General features: G+C 34.0%; 2 protein-coding genes and 2 pseudogenes across 4 annotated transcripts; 2 read left to right on the top strand and 2 right to left on the bottom strand.

Annotated features, from left to right (window-relative positions):
* The first annotated feature begins 1326 nt into the window (after positions 1-1326).
* Positions 1327-6708, top strand: LOC124833564 (cryptochrome-1-like). 3 transcript variants are annotated; one of them, XM_047308077.2, is made up of 6 exons: positions 1332-2024; positions 2140-2593; positions 3305-3526; positions 3755-4461; positions 5553-6210; positions 6409-6708. In XM_047308077.2, the coding sequence occupies exons 2-6, from the start codon at positions 2284-2286 to the stop codon at positions 6417-6419; spliced, it is 1908 nt and encodes a 635-aa protein (XP_047164033.1). In that variant the 5' UTR covers positions 1332-2024; positions 2140-2283; the 3' UTR covers positions 6420-6708. The 3 variants fall into 3 exon arrangements, with proteins under 3 accessions (XP_047164032.2, XP_087953005.1, XP_047164033.1); XM_047308076.2 differs by lacking the exon at positions 6409-6708 and having other exon boundaries at positions 1327-1676; positions 5553-6374; XM_088096879.1 differs by lacking the exon at positions 6409-6708 and having other exon boundaries at positions 1327-2024; positions 5553-6374.
* A 729-nt stretch (positions 6709-7437) lies between these two features.
* LOC124833565 (putative aspartic proteinase GIP2 pseudogene) lies at positions 7438-9019 on the bottom strand (annotated as a pseudogene).
* Positions 9020-12755: 3736 nt separating this feature from the next.
* LOC124833562 (PRA1 family protein D pseudogene) lies at positions 12756-13617 on the top strand (annotated as a pseudogene).
* Positions 13618-15902: 2285 nt separating this feature from the next.
* On the bottom strand, positions 15903-19670 carry LOC124833570 (E3 ubiquitin protein ligase DRIP2-like). The gene is made up of 7 exons (XM_047308085.2): positions 19102-19670; positions 18316-18415; positions 17494-17899; positions 16923-17317; positions 16788-16838; positions 16339-16411; positions 15903-16241 (listed from the first exon to the last, which is right to left on the bottom strand). The coding sequence occupies exons 1-7, from the start codon at positions 19214-19216 to the stop codon at positions 16080-16082; spliced, it is 1302 nt and encodes a 433-aa protein (XP_047164041.1). The 5' UTR covers positions 19217-19670; the 3' UTR covers positions 15903-16079.
* Positions 19671-19860: the final 190 nt, after the last annotated feature.

Raw genomic sequence — 19860 nt, 5'->3', positions numbered from 1 at the left:
TTACTTTTTTTTTTGTTTTATTTTAAATTATTCTGTTGATAAACTATCTATTCCATTTTACTTTATTCTATATCCAAATTTTTTTGTCAAACTTTTAAAAAAGTATGATTTTTGTTGTGAAATTCATTCTTTATCTCTTTTCATCAAATTCTAATATCTTTATCCTACAAATATTCGTATTCTTTAGTTCTGATTTTTACATGATAAATAACACTAATCAATGTATTGTGTAATTCAACAATAATATGTGCAAAGGTGGTCAAAATCATCATTAAAATTTATTATTTTAACTTTAACTTTTATTTTAGTTTGAAATACAAAATTATTTATTTGTTATTTGTTGACACATCAAACTAATTATTAAAATTGTTTTGTAACTATTCTCATTTGATATCCTTTTAAATAGATGATAAAATTAAGTAATGAGATGAAAAAAAAAACTATCATGATAAGATGCAGGGCTTATAGTTTAAGGTATCATCATCATTTAGCATATTTAAAGAAAGTAGCATGGGAATGTTAATTTATGAATGAGTTCTCACCTTTATACTTGGGAATAAAACTTTTTTTTGTAGAATTTGATTATAAAACTATCAAATTTATTGTTCATAATATATTGAAAGGGAGCCCACTATTCCCATTAAAGTTAAATAGTTAAATTATGATTAAATATTTGCACAAAACTTTTGTAGAATCTTACATTTACAAAATTAATTTTAGTTAAAGGATGAAACATTTTTTTTTTATCAAACGTCATTTGAGAAAAAAAAATTACTTTGTTACTGCTTACTGATTAATCATTATTTTTTTTAATCAAATGTTTGAAATAAATTATTACTTGTAACTGTTTGCCATGTTTGTAAAATGATTTATATTATTATAACTTATTTGTGCATTTATTTTGAGATTTTTTTGACGTAAATAACACACGGGGATTAAAAAATTATTTAAATAATATCTCATGTTAAATATTTACCCAAATAATGAGATTTTTTAAATTAGAATTCGGTTAAAAGAAAACTTTATTGTACAAAATTCCTTACCTAGTGTTCCACTCAGCAGCCAGTTAACTTATCCTTGTACCCAAGAAAAAAAAAATCTTGTTACAGTTCTAATTAACAAGGGTGTTATCATCACTGATGAAAGTAAATCATTCATGTCTTAAACAAGGAAAAAATAATTTGGGTTTCATTGCGTTGATATTGTACAGAAGTCCATGTCATGATTATCTTTTACAAATCACGACGCACAACTGTTGTTGTTACGCCCACCAGGTTTTGGATTTATTGAGGATATTTTTATGATGTTGTGGTAAAACTTTGGTCCATTTTGATGAAGTTGTGGAAGCTGCTGGTAGACTCTAGTGACATGTTCAATGTTCTTATCCTTTCGTCTCTGTTAATCATACGTGTCTGTCTCCCACTTTCATCAGTGCACAAACCTTGTGATCTTCCACACGTGATCACACTCTAATCAGATCCTCCCAACCCTCCCAACACACTTCCATGATTCAATCACTGTTGCCTCCTTTAATGGCCTATATTATTTATCTCTAGCTGTAACTTAGGCCGAATCTTTATTTGATTTGATTTAGTGCAGCTAAACTTTGATGATTCGGTTGTGAATATTAAATATCTAGCGTGTTTCATAGCCTCCTCATATAGTCCCAGTTTAAGGTGTGTTTGTGGATGAATTTGAAGAACTTTCCAGTTATTCATCTCTATATTGAAGATTATTTTCTGATATGATATTTTGAATATTCCAACTCAGTGCTTTGTGGATTTTTATGCTTTTGCAACCTTTATTATTCTTCAGTCACTTTTGTTTCTCGATCGGAAATTTTCTTCTTTTCCTTTTGTTATTTTTAACTGGTGGTGGTCTTTAAATTGGTGAGTGAGACATGTGGGGGATGGGTTCTCTGAGTAGGATTTAGGTTGGATACCTAACACAAAGCAAAGTGGCATCCAAGTTGGACATCCTGATAAGCTACTTGTTTCTTGGTCCACTTTGGCTGTGATTTTGAGGTTCTCATCTCATGCTGCTAACAGATATCTTTATGTTTTTTGCAAAAATCAAGATCCAACCTTTGTATCTGATATCTTGTCTTGTATTAAATTTTCACATATCTTCTTTTGCCAGGGATCTTGATTAGGAGAACCGTGAAGTGTTGAGGCGAACTTCGTAATTCTTTAATCGGGTACAAGTAACTTGTGGAGAAGTTACTCTGACATGGTATGAGGTTGAAAGTTTTGGCTGTGCCATGAAAAATTGGAAGTGTACAATATGGTTAGCAACAGGACTATTGTTTGGTTTAGAAGGGACCTTAGAATTGAGGACAATCCTGCATTAGCTGCTGCTGCCAGGGAGGGTTCTGTACTTCCTGTTTATATATGGTGCCCTAAAGAGGAGGGACAATTTTATCCAGGAAGAGTGTCAAGGTGGTGGCTGAAGCAATCTCTTGCTCAACTGGATCGGTCACTGAAGTCTCTTGGGACCAGGCTTGTGTTCATCAAAACCCATAGTATTGTCACAGCTCTTTTGGACTGCATAAAGGCCATTCAAGCAACAAAAGTAGTGTTTAACCATCTATATGGTGAGTGCTGCTGTCAGAATGTAGATGGTGTAGATTTAGCCTTCTATTTTGAATGCTTTAGTCAATTTTGAATGTTTTAGTCAATTTTGAATGTTTTAGTCAATTTTGAAGTGCATCCCATCGTAGCATATGTTTGGTATCATTTAATGTTTTGGATCTCCAAAACTTGAAGAAGCAAGTGAAGGCTTTTTCTATTGATAAGCTTCAGGGTTGGATACTCCTTGAAGATAGTCCTCGAAACTGAACATATCGGTATGCTCACTGAGTGACAATTACTTGAGGCGTTTTCTCACCCTTACTATTTTGGTAGTGCTTCAGTTTGATAATCTGCTACTGAAAAATGGCGCATGATTGTCAAATATGGAGAGTTTAAAAAAATATACACTGATTCTTATTTGTCATAACACATTAAAAATCATTATATAGCAGGTAACATGAAGAATTAGCCGTAAATCTGTATTTTTGTTTGTTGACTGTTGATACACAAATGTATGCACTCTATGGTTTAAGCATTCTATTTTAGCACTACTACTTTTGTTTGTCATATTACTTATTTAGTCTTTTAGATAGCAGCTTAACTAGTTGAGACATGAGAATTAACTGGTACTAACAAGATTGGTAAATAATGAACAAAATAACTTGGACATAGATTTCATATCAGTCCAGTTGTAGCTAGCTGATCCATGTTTCTTACGCTAAATGTTTTACCAGATCCAGTTTCACTTGTCCGTGACCACAACATCAAAGAAAAACTAGTGGAACAAGGCATCTCTGTGCAAAGCTACAATGGGGATCTGTTGTATGAGCCATGGGAAATATATACTGAGAGTGGACGTGCTTTCACTACCTTCGATGCTTTTTGGAAGAAATGCTTGCACAAGCAAATGGATGTTGTTTCAGTTGTTCCTCCGTGGCAATTAACTCCAGCTGAAGGTATGATTCGACTATACAAATAATTCATGTTACTTTGATTTGATCGTTTCTCGTTAGTATGATTGTTGGTATCAAGTTACTGCTAGAGGTTGAGAAATAAGAAGCAAGTCTAGTTTAAGACAATGATTATAGAAAGTAGCTGCAATCTGATAAGCTTCTGTTATCTGCATATTAACTTATCATAGATATAAAACACGTGAGAATTTGTTTCCCTCCTGTGGATTTCAGGAAAAGTTGAGTGTTGTTCAGTGGAGGAACTGGATCTTGAAAATGAATTAGAAAAGCCAAGCAATGCGTTACTGGGACGGGCATGGTCACCGGGTTGGAGAAATGCTGACAAGGCCTTAACAGAATTTGTGGAGCAGCATCTACTTCACTACTCCAAGAAAAGGCTGAAGGTTGGTGGAGACTCAACGTCACTCTTGTCCCCATATCTTCACTTTGGAGAATTGAGCGTGAGGAAAGTTTTTCAAGTGACACGTATGAAGCAAATATTATGGACAAATGAAGGCAACAGTGTTGGTGAAGAGAGTGTCAATCTTTTTCTGAGGGCCATTGGACTTAGAGAGTACTCACGTTATCTTTGTTTCAACTTTCCCTTCACTCACGAGAGAGCACTTCTGGGGCACTTAAAGTTTTTTCCTTGGGATCCTGATCCTGATAACTTTAAGACTTGGAGACAAGGGAGGACTGGTTATCCTTTGGTTGATGCAGGAATGAGAGAACTTTGGGCAACAGGATGGATACACAACAGAATAAGAGTAATAGTTTCAAGTTTTGCTGTCAAAATGTTGCTTCTACCTTGGAAATGGGGGATGAAGTATTTCTGGGACACACTTTTGGATGCAGACCTTGAAAGTGATATCTTGGGTTGGCAGTATATCTCAGGTGGCTTACCAGATGGTCATGAGCTTGAGCGCTTGGACAATCCTGAGGTATCAATCTGATGGGATATTTTACACTCCATAATCTATTTTCTATGCACTTTCAAGGTTGCTTAATTAACATAACCGACATTATCACCACCTGGAATACCATTTATACTGCACCCAAACTCTTTGGTTTCCTTACCTCATTTCTATCCTCGTGTGCCACTTTTTAATGTCTAAGGAGTTTGATTGCACCCGATAAATAGTAACACTGCACACAATTAGAAGATATTGATTTTGTGTAGTGAAGAAAAAACTGGCACAGTCTAAGTTATCCTTACTGCAATAGGAAAATTAGATACTTTCTTCATAATTTCTTCAATTCCTTTTATACCTGGTGAAATTTACCCGTTCATATTTCTTCAAGTTCTAAAAGGAAGGATGAATTTTGATCCCTATAAAAGAATTTCCTTTTAGTCATCTTAATTCTTACAGGTACCGTTTTTAGTTGCTGCTCGTACCTAATTTTAATATTTCTAGTCCCTGTAGCCAGTCCAAAAACGATTAAAAAAAGAGACAAATTTTGTATCTATAGGGACCAAATGAGTAAGTTAGTTTAAAAGGAATAAATCTTCAAAATTCACAGCTTATCTCCTTTCTATCTTCCAGGATAATTTGAAAGTTCTGGTTACTAGTACGGGGGCATTAGGACTTGTATAAGATAAAAATAGGAAGAAAAAAATTAAATTAACTTTTCCACAGTTAAACTTAAGTTATGCACAAGCTAATCGAAGCTCTCTCATATACCTTATCTAATTTTTTTATTTTTAAATTTGAATGAATTAATATTAGGTTATGGATAAGTCCGTTTAATTTTTTCTTCTTTTTTGTTTCATTGAACATTCATGGCTTTCTTGGTTCCATTTCCTATTAAATACTAAGTAGGTTAGGAATCCTAATAGTTAGAAAGTTATCTTCTGCTGAGCTGCATATTGAACTGAGTCTGTTATTGCATTTTGCCCATGAGGAAAATGAAAGAACTATTAGTCTCCCTTTTGACTTCATTTCATCTAGAAGGAGTAAATTCTACCCACTTTGAGGTTAGAAAATTATAAAAATAAAAGTGAGAAGTCTCATATCTGTAATTTTGGTGACAGATTCTAGGTGCCAAGTTTGATCCAGAAGGTGAGTATGTGAGGCAATGGCTACCTGAGTTGGCAAGAATGCCAACTGAGTGGATCCATCACCCCTGGGATGCACCACTTACTGTGCTTAGAGCATCAGGAGTTGAGTTGGGTCAAAATTACCCAAAGCCAATGATTGATGTAGATTTGGCCAGAGAAAGACTCACTGAAGCTATATTTAAGATGTGGGAATCTGAGGCAGCAGCAAAAGCTGCTGGTACTGAACCAAGGGATGAAGTTGTTGTAGACAACACTAACAGTGTTGTAAACTTGGACACTCCAAAACTTGTCTTTCTGGAAAAGGCTCCGTGTGCTACTGTTTCTGCTAATGATCAGAAGGTACCAGCACTACCGGATTCCAAGATAGACCACCGTCCTACTCGTAAGAGGCCAAATTGTATGGTAGAGGAGGGGCAGAACCAGGATAACTCTCAAAATCATAACAAAGATATTGGAATGTCAAGCATTGATCAAGACATTTGCTCCACAGCTGATTCTTCATCATGCAAGAAGCAGTGTGCCAGTACAAGCTCATATTCATTTTCAGTTCCACAACAGTGTTCCTCATCTTCAAATCTAAAGTGGCCATGGCAAGAACAGATTGACATGGAGCAGAGTTCTAGCAAAGATGGTAAGTATATTCTTACATTTCCAACGGAGAAAAGATATGAAAATACAGTCTCAAACGAGAGACATTTACAAAAATTATTTGAATAAACCGATTTACAATGATGTTATCTTTTATAACTATTATGATTATTTGAGACTCGATTCTTTGCAACTTTATTGGCTTTTTGCGGGCTACTAATAAATAAGAGTTTCAATGCAGGAGCTATGTGAAATCGATGTTGTTCTTGTTGATAAATCCAATAGCAGCTGCAGGACTCACGTAAAGAAAATGGTGGCATATTTGAGACCGGCGGTTTGTTTTGCATATGCTATCAATCAGTTGTGTAATAGGTTATGAAATCCAACAAGAAGAACACGGATTAAAACAACAGTGAACATTGTATATTATGAACTTGTGCGATGGGCTGGTCCAAAAGCATTCTGACAATCTCCTAGGTACAAGCTATATCAACAAATACTCTACACAAAACATTACTTTAATGTTATTCGTGTTACTAGAGCCTTTTGTTTTTGCGCAATTACACAATATTTTCCGAAATGTAATTAAATAATAACTGGAAAACTAGTACAACCTTTCTTAATCTTGTTAGAATTTAATTCAATCATGGGCAATTAAAAGTTTTGGTAGTTGACACACTAAGCATAGGTTTCCTTTTTTTAACGGTTCAGTGGTTTCCTTTTGGTAACACTTCAGCTTTGGCATGAATGAAGCGTGTTATAACTGGGATAGTACTCAACTTGATCCAAAAGCTAGTTCATGTTTTTTGCACGTCCAAGGTTATTAATCAACACTTTTTTTCTCTAATTCTTCCGATGTGAAATTGTTCTCACTTCAAATCACAAACCGACACCTTGTAACTTGTATCCAACAGTTAGCTATTTGGTTGAAAATCACCCATATAGCGTGTGCAAAGGAATGGATCAGCACGAGACCAACTACGATGGTTTATCTATTAACGTGCCAATGTAGATTGGTAAAAACTGTGGGTATTCGGATGAGGAAATTCCGGCATTAAAACTGAACAGCAAACAGACTATTTTTTTTTATCATTATTTTATGATCATCGGTATTTTGTTTATTAAAAAGAAGCAAAGTAATTAGCACTGTTTGTAACAGGTTAGATTTTATAACAATGGTAATGATGTGCGAACAGGTTGTTGTTTTGATTATTATGATTTATATCGAGGAAGAAAAACCAGAAAGTAATTCAAGATGTAGAGATGAATATGATGGAACAACGTGCTCTTTATTTTCAGTCTAGACATAAGGCAATTAAGTTTGGAGGCTATTAGTAAAGATAACCTCACTTATTATTCATCACCTAGTCTAAACACACATTGATCTTAACCTACTACAATACAAATTATGATTATATTATAGTAGAATAATGAAATTCTAAGTAGAAGAGGTAAAGTTAAAGTTGGCACAGTTGGTGTGTTCCAAGAAGAGCGAGCTGAAGCCCAGCCTTGAGGTTGCTAAATCAAATTGTAGGAAGTTGTTCTCCAACTGAAGTGCTCCGATGGTGATTGAAGTCATTGGGTGAGAACCACCCACCACAAATCCAACTTGGGCTGTACTTGGGCCTGATCCAGCATCCACAAAGCCCAAACAAATTACATCATCAAACCGCACCATTGAATTTGCTCCGATGATGCTCCATACCACTTTCTCATTCTGCAACACCAGATTTATGGTAGGCACAGCCGGGCCCATCGGTGTGTACCCAATGTCTTGGTTCGCAAAGCAAGTCCCAAATGGAGCCACGGGTGCAACAGTAGCGGCTCCAACTGCTTTCACAAAGGCCTCAGACACAGCTTTGTAAATTGAGGTCTCCATAACAGTGTATGGATTAACAGTGCTAATCTTAGTCCCACCAACGCCATTTCTATCTATAGACAAAAGGGTCTTGTTCAACGGGACATCTTTGTCAGAAATTCTTATAGATTTCACTCCGATGAAGTATTCAACCGACGGTTCCCCCAAGAAAGAGGCAGGAGCAGTGCTGACAGGGTTTGTAATAAGCGGGGTGAAAGTGAGAACCTTGGAGAGATCCTCGTTCAAATAACCAAAATTATAAGGGCCGTCTCCAAAAAACATAACACCATCTGTCATAGTGGAGGAACTCAAGCAAATGGCAAATTTTCTGGGGAAGCTGAAAGCTGAGGCAAATTGAGAAGGAAAGGAAACTTTAGTCCTGCCAAGACCAGCCATGCCTGTAATACCACTGGCAAGGCCTTTTTGGACAACATTTGATCCGCATATAAAGAGAAACTTGGGCACAGAAACCACCCTTACAGGATTGTTTCCATCGGTGGAATTGGTAGCAACAACATCAGCATGAATGTCACCATATGTGGAGACCCCAGTTACAGTGTTGCTAGGAGAGCGACCGCAAATTTTCTCCCCACTGCAACCGTGCGACCCGAACAGTGAGCACTGAGCAGAGCCACAGCGGACAGGTTTAGAAGTGGATGAGACATAGCCCTTTTCACAGTTCACCCAAAAGTAACCGCCACCAAGATCAACGGTTAGCTTCACCGGCACAAGTGGGGTTCTTTGTTTGATTCGGGTGACATACTGAGGAACAGAGGCAGAAACATCTTTGGTGACGGGAAGAACAAGTGCTTTTGGTCTGAAAGAGGTTCGAGCTATGGAGGACGAGATGAACAACGCAAGAAAAGACAAAAATAAGAGTTTAGCAGAGGCTGCCATCGGAACAAAGCAAGCATAAACTGTAAGGAAGTAGATGAGACGTGAAGATAGAGATAAAAAGCAAACGTTTTAATGATGTGAATAACATGGAGAGGGATTGGTACATACTTATATAGCTTCTTCATGTTTGACTTTTCTTCGCTTTTGGATGAGTTTCAGCATCAAGTTGAGCACACAGATTTATTAGTTAAATAACGCGTGTCAGTGTCAAAGGTGGCAACTGAGTTGATGCAATCGCAGACTCAAACATCTCCACCACTTCTTTCATAAGATGATATCGGCATTTGGATTGCCTCTGGTTAATAAGTTCACATCACCACACCGACATTGTTGAAAGAAATATAGGATCATTTAAATTTTAATCCATAAACACCAAATTTGATCCTTCGTTAAATGATCAAGATGCATAGATTTATATGTAAGTAAGTTTATAAAAAAAGTTATTATGCATTTAAGTTTACGTGTAACATTTTTACTTTAGTTATACATTTTAGATATAAACTACGATTGGGTGAAATTTAAATAAATACATGTTTGAATAATTTAGTTTATATCTTTGTTATTGTTTTGTGTTTTTGGAGCTTGAGTGTATGGAGTCGTCGAAGAGTAACATATTTTGGAGAACTTAGATTCTGAGTAATATTGTAAGATGGATAGTAATGATAGAGATACAAGAGTTAGACCTTGAAATTATTCCAAGTTATTTTAGTAGCTGTGGTAGAGATAAAATAAAAGGGGGTTTTGTGAGGTGTAGAGGGATGTAAGGTTTTTGTTTGGACATGGAATTATTTGTCACATGATATAAAAAGGTACGCCACTTTTTTAGCATTTTTAGTTCATTTCTTAAATTATTTGTGACTAATTTAAGTTTTTTTTGTCTACCATTAAGTTTTATTTTACTAATATAAGAGAGAGTGTAAAAAATAAAATTATAAATAACTTAATAAAAAAGTAATGAATTATTTAAAAAATTTACTTGTCTTTTAAGTTTCATTCACTTTGCCACCATACAAGAGTGATATAAGGATGAGACAGATGTCATCATGACATTTAAGTGTTTATATTTATTTATGATAAAAAAGTTGTTTAATAAAAAAAGCTTGTAGACATGGTAAATCTTAAGGAGCTAATTATAAAAAATGTATAAGTCAACATTTCAACTTCAAAGAAGAAAAGAAGGCATTCGAAAACAAAATTAATTAATGTGTGGTTTGTCCAACTTTAGGTTCCAAAATTTATGTAGACACCTTTCACAGATTACAATCTCTAGAATTTGTTCACGGAATGCAACTAAAGATTTTAATCACATTATTATTTAGATAATGATATGCTAATAGCACTCCTCAATATCTGCCACGTAACAACTTTTTTAAGGAAAAAACATCAATTTAAGAAGTCAACAAAAAGTAAAGACCTATTTATTTTAATAAAAAAACACCTTTGTAAGACATAATTACTGATAAAATGGCCTTATATCTCTAATGTTTTTGTTTAAAAAGTACAGAGCCGTGGAATGCTTCACTTTTCTTATTTGTTAACGAGATTACATAAATAATTAAGTTTCGTGATTGAAAAATGCAAATGTACGTTAACTAATTTACTTGGATTTGATAATATACACCTAATTAATTATTAAAACATATGACATATTATCTAAGTCTTTAAAATATAAAATAAAATACGAATATTATAATATTCTATTTAATAATATAAACTATTAAACAAAACATCATATATTAATGTAGAACAAATAAATAAAAAGAAACATACAAAATATTGATATAGTTATCTAGAATAATTATGTAAAAAAATAAAAAATACTATACAATATCTAGCTAAACTTAACAAATCACTCAACAATATCATTGGTTTCATCAACGACCTATTAATACCTAACTCATTATCTGCTTACACCAACAAATGATTATTACAAAAAAAAAAATATTACATATGAAAAAAAGAAGACAAGATAAGCTAGTATTAAAAAAAATCATAAATCATTTAACATATATATATATTAGTTCAACATTTTATCAATCATATAAACATTCAAGCAGTTGACTCTAGACTTAATTATTTGAATTATGTATACAGTATAAGTGTGCACTTGTAATAATATGTATAAACATATGAGTTATTACTATAATACTGACAAGATTAATCTTCACACCTAAGACTAAAAGTCTAAGATAAAGACTTCTTGTCATTCTTTCTCTTATCCCATTTATTTCTATATAACTTGAATGATTGGTAGTATATCAACATATATAATTTTAAAACACTCGCATGTCGAAACATACACTAATAACATCACCACTAATTTCTCCTTGAATTGGTTCCAACCATTATATCATATTATAAACCAATTATAGTTTTCACATTCACAATGTTATAGACATTAAACAAATTATAAGAGGTGTGTGAAAATTTAGTTAAAATTATATATTTAGTCAAAACTAAAAGTGTTTAAATAATTATTTTAATTATAAAAAATATTTCAAACATAAAACACAAAAAAAAATCCTTTATATATAAATATAAATTTATTTTGAAGAAAAATTCATAATTAAAGAAAAATTAAGTTTAACAAAAGATCAATGAAAAAGTATTAAATTTAAAAAAGTTATAACTTAATGTATAAAATTAATAAAATAATTATTTTAATTTAAAAGATAAAATTAGAAAATAGATATAAGTAATGTTTTGAAAATAATTTAAAATATATATTTTCTGGACATTAGTCTTGAAAACATAAATTTTGAAAGTTTTAAAATATAGGTTTTTAATTTATTTATTGGGTTGTTTTGTGTCTGAGATGGAATGAGCACGTGAAGCGATGGAGCGATGTCCTTTTTAACCGCCTCCTGCTCTTTGGAGGAGGTTTCTGATAACTTGTGCCAGAAATTCATTTTCTTCGGTGATTTTCCTCCATGTACTTTTTATCGTTTTAGGCTCCAATCAAATACTTTAAACGTTATGGCAAGGCAAAATATTAAAATGATGTAACTTTTTTTTTGTAAAATTTATTAAAATGGTGTAAGCTTTAAAAAATTATTAAAATAGATAAGTTACATCAATTTGATACTTTGTTGTGAAAAAGTGGTATTTTATTTTTTTTAAAATTTAATTTTAGTCGTATTAGTATTACATTATATATATTGTGATATATATTAAATTCGTGTCATTTTAATGTGATTTAATATATATTTTTTTAAAATTTTAATTAAAGTTATATAAACTCAGTGTGACTTCATATATTGTAATATAAACTGAAGTCATATAAATTTCGATACGATTTTAACATATTATATTTTAACTTTTATTTTTAATCGAAATCATATCACTTTTGCAATACTTTATTTTAGTGCATCAAAGTTGTGTCAAGATAATATGATTTCTTTATAATGTAATCATACTAAATTAGCAAGATTTGTTCTTTTTTGGTTTTAAAATTATACTATTTTGAAACAAAAATATCCCGTTTTTGTGCTTTTGTCTAAACACTTTCAAATGCATTTTAAAAGTTATGGAAAGACCAAAGCATCAACTACATTTCAATATTATTCATTTATTTTCATAATTTTTCAGAATCTATAAACTCGACCTTTTCAATATATTTATGAAAATATTTTCTGGACAGTGTTAGTATTTCTTAAAAGAAGATATTATTAAATTGTAACGAAAAGGTGGAAAGAAAAAAAGAGGTGGAAGAAGCAATTAGTTATGTTTTTGGGAGGTGGTTGTTGATAGTTAGTTGGGCCAGGAGGGCCCAATTGTAAGAGAGAGACGAGAGGGGAGTGGGAAAGAAACTTTGTCTTGTTAAAGAAAGTTGGTCTTGGTTGGTTCCATCGACGACTCATTCACCACTCACTGGTCTTCTCTTGTTCCCAATTCAAAATCTAAAACTCCGATTCCAAATTCCATCAATCTTGTGCACACCACAATGTTGCCCTCTGCGGAAATGCTCGCTAATATAAGGGAAGCAAGTCAAACCGTTATCTCCACGCGCCGCCCGTGGCGCGTATTTCTTGACCTCTTCGCCCTCACCCTCCCGTCCTCCATCTCCGAAGCCACCACGCGCCTCGCTCACAACGTCACCTACTTCCTCTTCAACTACGCCCTCATCCTCCTCCTCATCTTCCTCCTCACCCTCTTCCGCCACCCACTCCCTCTCCTCATTTTCTTCCTCCTCTCCGCCACCTGGTACTTCCTCTACTTCTCCCGCGATGACCTCCCCCTCGCAATCCTCCCACTCGCGTTTCTCACCGTTGTCGCACTCTTCGTTACCGCCGCCTGGCTCAACCTTCTTCTTGCCCTCCTAATTGAGGCCGTTGTGGTTTTCTTGCACGGCGTGCTCCGGAGTACAGAAGACCTTGTCGGGGACGATCAAGATTCCCCCTATGGCCATATGCTTGGTGACACTCCCGCCTCTGGTGCCTATGTACCTGTTTGATTTCTCTTTTTCCATTTCTCAACTCTGATGTACAATTCACTAACAATCACGCATTTATTCATGTATGCTGCATTCATTGTATCAAATTTGCCTTGTTATTGGATGAATGATCCCATGTAATTGGTGTGCTGCTGGGGATTTCTCATCGTTATGATAGGGTTTCTATACGACTTTGCCCTGTCATGTGCTAGGTTGAACTGAAAGAAAGCCCAAATAATGCATTTGAGGACAATTTAAATGTAGTTCTTGTAACTGTTTCTGATGCTAGTCTAGTTTCTCTTCTAAAACCCGCCAATTTTGATTGAAACACAGTACAACAATACCTAATTTCTGAATCTAAGTGTTGGTCATCTTCAATTCCACTTGCATCATTGTGCCTGAATGATTTTCCAGTTTTTTGGGGTGGCACCTAGGGTTTGTATATGCGTTTGCATTATAAAAGTCTCCTTAATTGTGTTAGAACTAGCTATCAACAATGTAATATCTGACGGTATTTCGCCATAATTTGTTACCTCCATGAATGTATAAATTGGAATCAAATGTCCTATAAACTGGTATTACTGTTGAGGGTGGGATATATTTCCCCAAGCTTGTGCATGCCATTTTCTGACAGCATTATGCCCTTTTTAGTGTGATAGTTTATTGCATTCTCATTGTAAACTTGACAGCATTATGCCCTTTTTAGTATGATCATGTTCTCAGAAGAGTTGTCGGGTGAATTACCTGCTTGCAAAATCAATTCTGCAAACTAGATGTATCATGCGCTAGATCTTTGGTGTAAACTTTCTGTTGTGCAGTTGCTACTTAACTATCTGTTGTGCTGCAAATTTTCTTATTCAACAGAAGTATTCCTCTGTTTTTACTTGTAATGTGACAAGTTCGACAAATTTCTACTTTTATCGGAGTCTCTCTATCATCTAGGTGGATACAAGTTCCAAAGAGAAACTCATTAGCCTATAAAGTAAATAAAAATTTCAAAGAGGATGAACATTCAAATTCTCTTTGATCAATTTTAGGTTCTGCGCTTTTTCAGGAGAGAAAAAAAATTGTATGTAGCGTCTTTCATTTTGTTTTAATCGGTAAGCTTGCAATCTAATTAATTACAATTTGTCAAGCGCTTGAATTCTCTGATTTTTCGCATGCAACATGTATCTATTTGGAATAGTAGCGGCGGTACAGACCTTGCAACAAGTCAATGAGATCATTTTTTGGGTGTGAAAATTACCCCCAAAAGTGTATTGTCGCAAACATTAGCTCTTCTTTTATATCTCCCTTTTAAGCAACAGAATAAATGCAACTATTGTTTACAATTATTATCCAAAAGTAAGAAGAAGCTAATCATTAGTCTGGTGTCAGTGTCACGTGCCTAATATTTGCTCTTCACTTGCGAGAATGAAGCATAGAAAGTTATACAATTTTGTCTCTAGAATTTTGATTCCCTTTTAAATTCTCTTCTTTCGTACTCTTAAATATTGTTGATGTTATTCCTCTTTTGGACTTGAGAAATAAGAATGAACGTGAATTTGTTTAAGAAATTTAAATGGCTATTGCTAAGAATATAATATTACAAACTAAATCGAACTTAAAATATTTATTTGATGTAGTCAGTTATTTAACATCTGCTTTTACTCGCCAACAGGCTTTAGATTAGTTGATATCTTCCGTTTGGGTTAGTTGAACTGTTGTGAGAAAGGAAGACAGAATTTTCATTTTAAACTTCCCTCTTAAATCTACACATACCTACTACAGGAGTTATTCTCTTGTGAATTCTTAACCATTGTCAATATACACTGATTTAACAGGTCGCGTCATTTCATTTTTAACGTGTTAGATTAGAATAAATAAAAACCCACCGTTAATCCATTTCATTCTTATACCAATCTCTCACGATCAAAATAATCTAATGTATCTATCTCTTTCCTTTTCTTTTTTTCCTGTCTCTCTTCCCTCTAAATGGATTTATATAATGTATCCCAAGGAGTCTGAATAAATAATTTTTTATGAAAAAAAATATATTTATTGGTTGCCAAACTAACCATATTTGTGAGTGTAATAACATAAATACAACATTTAATAATATAAATACAACTTTTGATTAACATTTATTATTTTTCCCATCATATCATTATTTATACTTGTATTTCTTTTTTTTTCTGTAACATAACTTGCGATTTATTTTATAGTTCTAACTTCTAAAAGCAAAATCATATTCGCACCATCATTGAATGCTTGCGAGATCCGCAATGCATATTTTCGAAAACTTATTATTATTAGTATTATTATTATCATCATCATCATCGTGCATTTATTCCCCTTAACTTTTCTCTTATTTTCTACTCTCTCTTTTTTTCACATTATTTATCACATGTACTCATATTTTTTTTCTTCCATTATCTTTTTTATCCACATCTCTTTACATCTATCAATACACTAAAAGAATAAGATATAATTTGAAAAGGTTCATATTTTCCTGTGCATAGCCAAAGAAGCAATAACAAAGACAAGATAAATGAAAAATAAGTGAGACATATAAAAAGGATCATAACATAAAAAGAAGATCTAATTCCAATAAACAATAAAATCTATTGTAAAATGAAGGGTATAATGTATTTACCGCAAATGGTCAATAGAAAAAGTTCGGGGCTTCTAAATAGACAGAAAAATAATAAAAACTCTCTAAAGACCAAGGAGGTAGTTTGAGGTGTTAAGCCTTTCGACCATACGAAAGAACCATGATAAAATCCTTGGCTGAACTTCCAAAAGATGTCAGAATCTCGTTCTTTGGCACAGTTTGCAACCAGATGTCTACTAAGCTGTTCAGTTGCCATGAAGATAAAACTGGCTGCCCTTGTAATGTGATCTCCACCTGAAAGTGTAAACCACAAAAACCAATTAGCTTCTGAAAAATAGATATACATCGTTTCACTAAGGAGTAAGCTTTAGCAAAAAGATAACAAATTTACCTCAGTTTCGCTAGCAAGACCAAGCTTCTTCACGAGATACTTTTTAATGTAGGAAACAGTTACACTGCCATCCCTGTAATAATTTGAAGATTTATTAGTGTAAAGTTATCAGTTATTCTACCAGTTTGTGCTTGATAAGAAAGATAAATTAGATAAATATAATTACCAAAATGTCTGACAAACCAAAGTTGACAATGTAGATGGATAAAGAATGAGAACGATATCATATGGCACATATACAGAATGAAACAATATAGACAAAGGGATGCTAGAGGAGGACAGTGAAAGTATGGTTTATAGCATATATAAGTGAATATACAGAAACAGCTCTTTACAAATGAAACAGCAGCCAGATAAACCATATTTCAAGCATGGCGTGCCATGCTCATTCAAGCACTAAAAAACTAGCCAACAAAAAGCTCAACAGAAAATAGGAATATAAAACTCACTTGACTCGTAGGTAGCACGAAGATAGTTGTGGCAATGGTGCACTTCCTTTACTGTATACGGAAATTCAAAGTTTAGACATTCACAAAAATTAATATGATTATCAATGTTAAATATGCCATCAAGCGTAATCTTACTTCTCTTCTGCAGCAACCAGGCAGAACCAGATTGGACCAAAGTCTTTGCTGCTTTCACTGTCGGAATCAGTTTCAGCTGGTGCTGGAAAATTCAAGTCCTCCGAGATTTTTGGTCTTTTTTCTCGGGTGCTAACAATAGGTTTTACCGAATCTGAGCTTGAAGGAATTGACTCGTTGTGGTTACCATTAGTTTTGTGAGTATGGTTGTCGATTTTGACCATACCAACCTGAGGGTCATCGTCATTAGAGTGCACAAGTACTGAAGTGACACCATTTTCTTGCATGGTGGAATTACTACGGGACTTGCGTTTTCTTCCAGCTCCCACCTGGCTATTTATTGGCTCAAACATGTCAGCCTTTTCATTCCTTAACTCAGTATTTGGTTTTGAAAGATTCTGCATATCACAGGAAATAGTCATGCACTAAATAAAACATAAATGTGAAGATCATTTGAACAAAAGTTAAAAGAAAAAAGGTCAAAATAACATTAGCTTCTCTTAAAAGGAGAGGCACACTGAGGATTAAGAAAGAAGAACCAGATAAAGATTAGATGATGAGAGAAAATGTATACCGGAATTCTGATTTTGAGAGTTCCGCTGGAAGTTTCAACTCGAGGCTGATCACCCTCTATCTTTTCTTGTCCCGGAGGTTGTGCAGAGCAAATGAATTTTATTCTTGCCGCAGCTTTCGCTCTTCTAGCGGATCCAATTGTAGCGCCTTCTTCCCCAAATTCAGCATCACCCTGGTTTTCATCTTCCTTATCACCTTCCACTTTATCAAGTTTGGGAGATGAAATATCTGCTTCTTCGGCAATGGCAACTTTTCTAAAACCAGCTTTGGATATTTCTCTATTGGGTTTTAATGAAGAAACTAAATTCTTCTTTATTTTGGCTAACAATTTGGCGGCAGGTTCCTCATCATTTTCATCTTGAAATGGGAAAATTTTGTCCCTCAATTCTTGCTTACGAGTATCTGACCTGTTCATCCCAAAACAATATAGTAGTCAGGCAAAATACAGGAAAACTCCAAGGACTAGGAGATAAAGAAAACAAGACTTTCAACCATAAAATAGAAATAAGAGCAGGGAAAAAGAAGAAGCAGAATTGATCACATCAATTTTCTTTCAGGGTGCATGCATTGACTCAAACAATCAGATATCTCATTCACTTTTTTTCCAGTTACAAACAACCTTACTTTTTGGTATATCCCTGTATGGTTGGTTCTACACTGAAGATCAAGTAATTTCATGGAAAAAAAATGTTTTGACAGTATAATCATTTAATGATGACTCAAACTACAATGCATGATTGAGTGATGTGAGACCAGCAACTGAAACAGAGAATATTAGAACAATCTGTCAGCACTATGGAAGGATCATGTTCGTTGTGATTACCTTAATTTGTCGAGTGGAGAACAACCCAAGTCTGTATTGCAAACCGGACAATGATTTAATTTCTCATCTATTAACTTCTTTTCTATACATTCCCTGCAAACTGTTGAAAAACTCAAGAATTAGACTTCCAACTTGCATACAGATTTGGAAACAGAAATGTATATGGAAAAGACAAAACAATGAGTGGTAGTTTTTATGATAGAAACTATAGTATAGTTTCTAGCAGACGCTTCTAAGTTTCTCAAAGAAGAACCATTTTGCAGATTAGCAGAAACAATATGAAATTACTGATTATTTAGAGACATATATTTGCTAATTTCACTGCAAAAAATTAGCATACCTAGTTCCTTTACTGTAAACTTAGAAACAGTTTAAGCCTGTAAAATTTAACTAACTAATTTTGACAAAAATATCTTGTTTTGAATCATATGCATAAGAAGAGTAAAAACATGATGAAAAAAATACAGTATGCCACTTTGCCAAAAAAAATAGAAAGACAGGACTCTATGCTTGATGTGTAAATACAAAGTGTAATTTTTTTAGCTGTATGGAAGCTAAATCAAGTCATTGTTAACAAAGAATTTCAATAAATCCACTTTATAAGTTGGCCATAAATCAGAGAGATGAAACATTAGGTCTCCCAAAACATAAAAGGGAAAAAAAAAGAAAAGAAAATTCAAAGAAAAACACCAAGAAATTAGTTCAGCAGCATAAAAAAATTAAAAATTGAAAAAGCATAAGACCAAATAGAAACAGAGAAGGTAGAAGAGAAAAGGAAAGACTTACAGCTATGACAGCATTCTGTTATTGTGGCTGCGTTTTTCAACCATTTATTGCACAAATAACATGTGACGGCTTCGGAGAGCTTCCTCAAGTTGACCTTCATGAGTTCCCTTGTCATCGCTAATGCCTTTATATCTATCTCCCTCTGAGACGGATGCACTCGTAAACAAACATACACAATAAAAAAAACACAGACACCTCCGTACTCACGTAGCCAGCATGGTGCATGTCACCGAAAAACGACAGCAAGAAATAAAAACATGCCAGTTTTACATCATTCTCAACGAGAAACCGGCTACAAAAATAAGGAAAATAGATTCCACTTCCAGAGAAAAAACAAAGGGTTTCAAGAATTGTGCATGATCCGACTAAGGCACGACTCTGTCTGAGATGATTGACATACGTCGAGGAAAACAAAAAAGTGAGATCCTTGGAGTATCGTAGGTTGTTTTGCTCGATTTGTCCAATGGCGATGGTGGTTTGGATTTATCTCTTGATGACTGAAAAATTCTAATCGGTGATATATGGTTTCATGTGTATGAGAGAGAGGGAATGCGTGTGCTTGAAAGAGAATAGAGAAATGTTAGTGTGACAGAGGGATTGTGTTATTGAAGGATCTGTTTTGAGGCACACATGACACAATATAAATAGGATCTGGGACCAATCATCTCCCTCTTACACATGCTTCTATAGGGCAACACTTATATTTTCTTTACATTCCTATCTAATCTATAACACATTTAAGATTTTTATTTTAAATAA

Source organism: Vigna umbellata, chromosome 8 (assembly GCF_029865625.1).
Source record: "Vigna umbellata cultivar VRB3 chromosome 8, Vumbellata_1.0, whole genome shotgun sequence".
Classification (NCBI taxonomy): Eukaryota; Viridiplantae; Streptophyta; class Magnoliopsida; order Fabales; family Fabaceae; genus Vigna; species Vigna umbellata.
The sequence above is the reverse complement of the archived record's forward strand: the minus strand, read 5'-3'. Positions and strand labels throughout refer to the sequence as shown.

Excerpts from the sequence above, each read along its gene's own strand:
- LOC124833564 (XM_047308076.2), top strand. The coding sequence starts at position 2,284 with ATGGTTAGCAACAGGACTATTGTTTGGTTTAGAAGGGACCTTAGAATT. Across the intron at positions 2,594-3,304 it reads AGTGTTTAACCATCTATATG|ATCCAGTTTCACTTGTCCGT; the intron begins GTGAGTGCTGCT and ends ATGTTTTACCAG. Across the intron at positions 3,527-3,754 it reads GCAATTAACTCCAGCTGAAG|GAAAAGTTGAGTGTTGTTCA; the intron begins GTATGATTCGAC and ends TGTGGATTTCAG.
- LOC124833570 (XM_047308085.2), bottom strand. The coding sequence starts at position 19,216 with ATGACAAGGGAACTCATGAAGGTCAACTTGAGGAAGCTCTCCGAAGCC. Across the intron at positions 18,416-19,101 it reads AACAGAATGCTGTCATAGCT|TTTGCAGGGAATGTATAGAA; the intron begins GTAAGTCTTTCC and ends GTTTTTCAACAG. Across the intron at positions 16,839-16,922 it reads CTGGTTGCTGCAGAAGAGAA|TAAAGGAAGTGCACCATTGC; the intron begins GTAAGATTACGC and ends TTCCGTATACAG.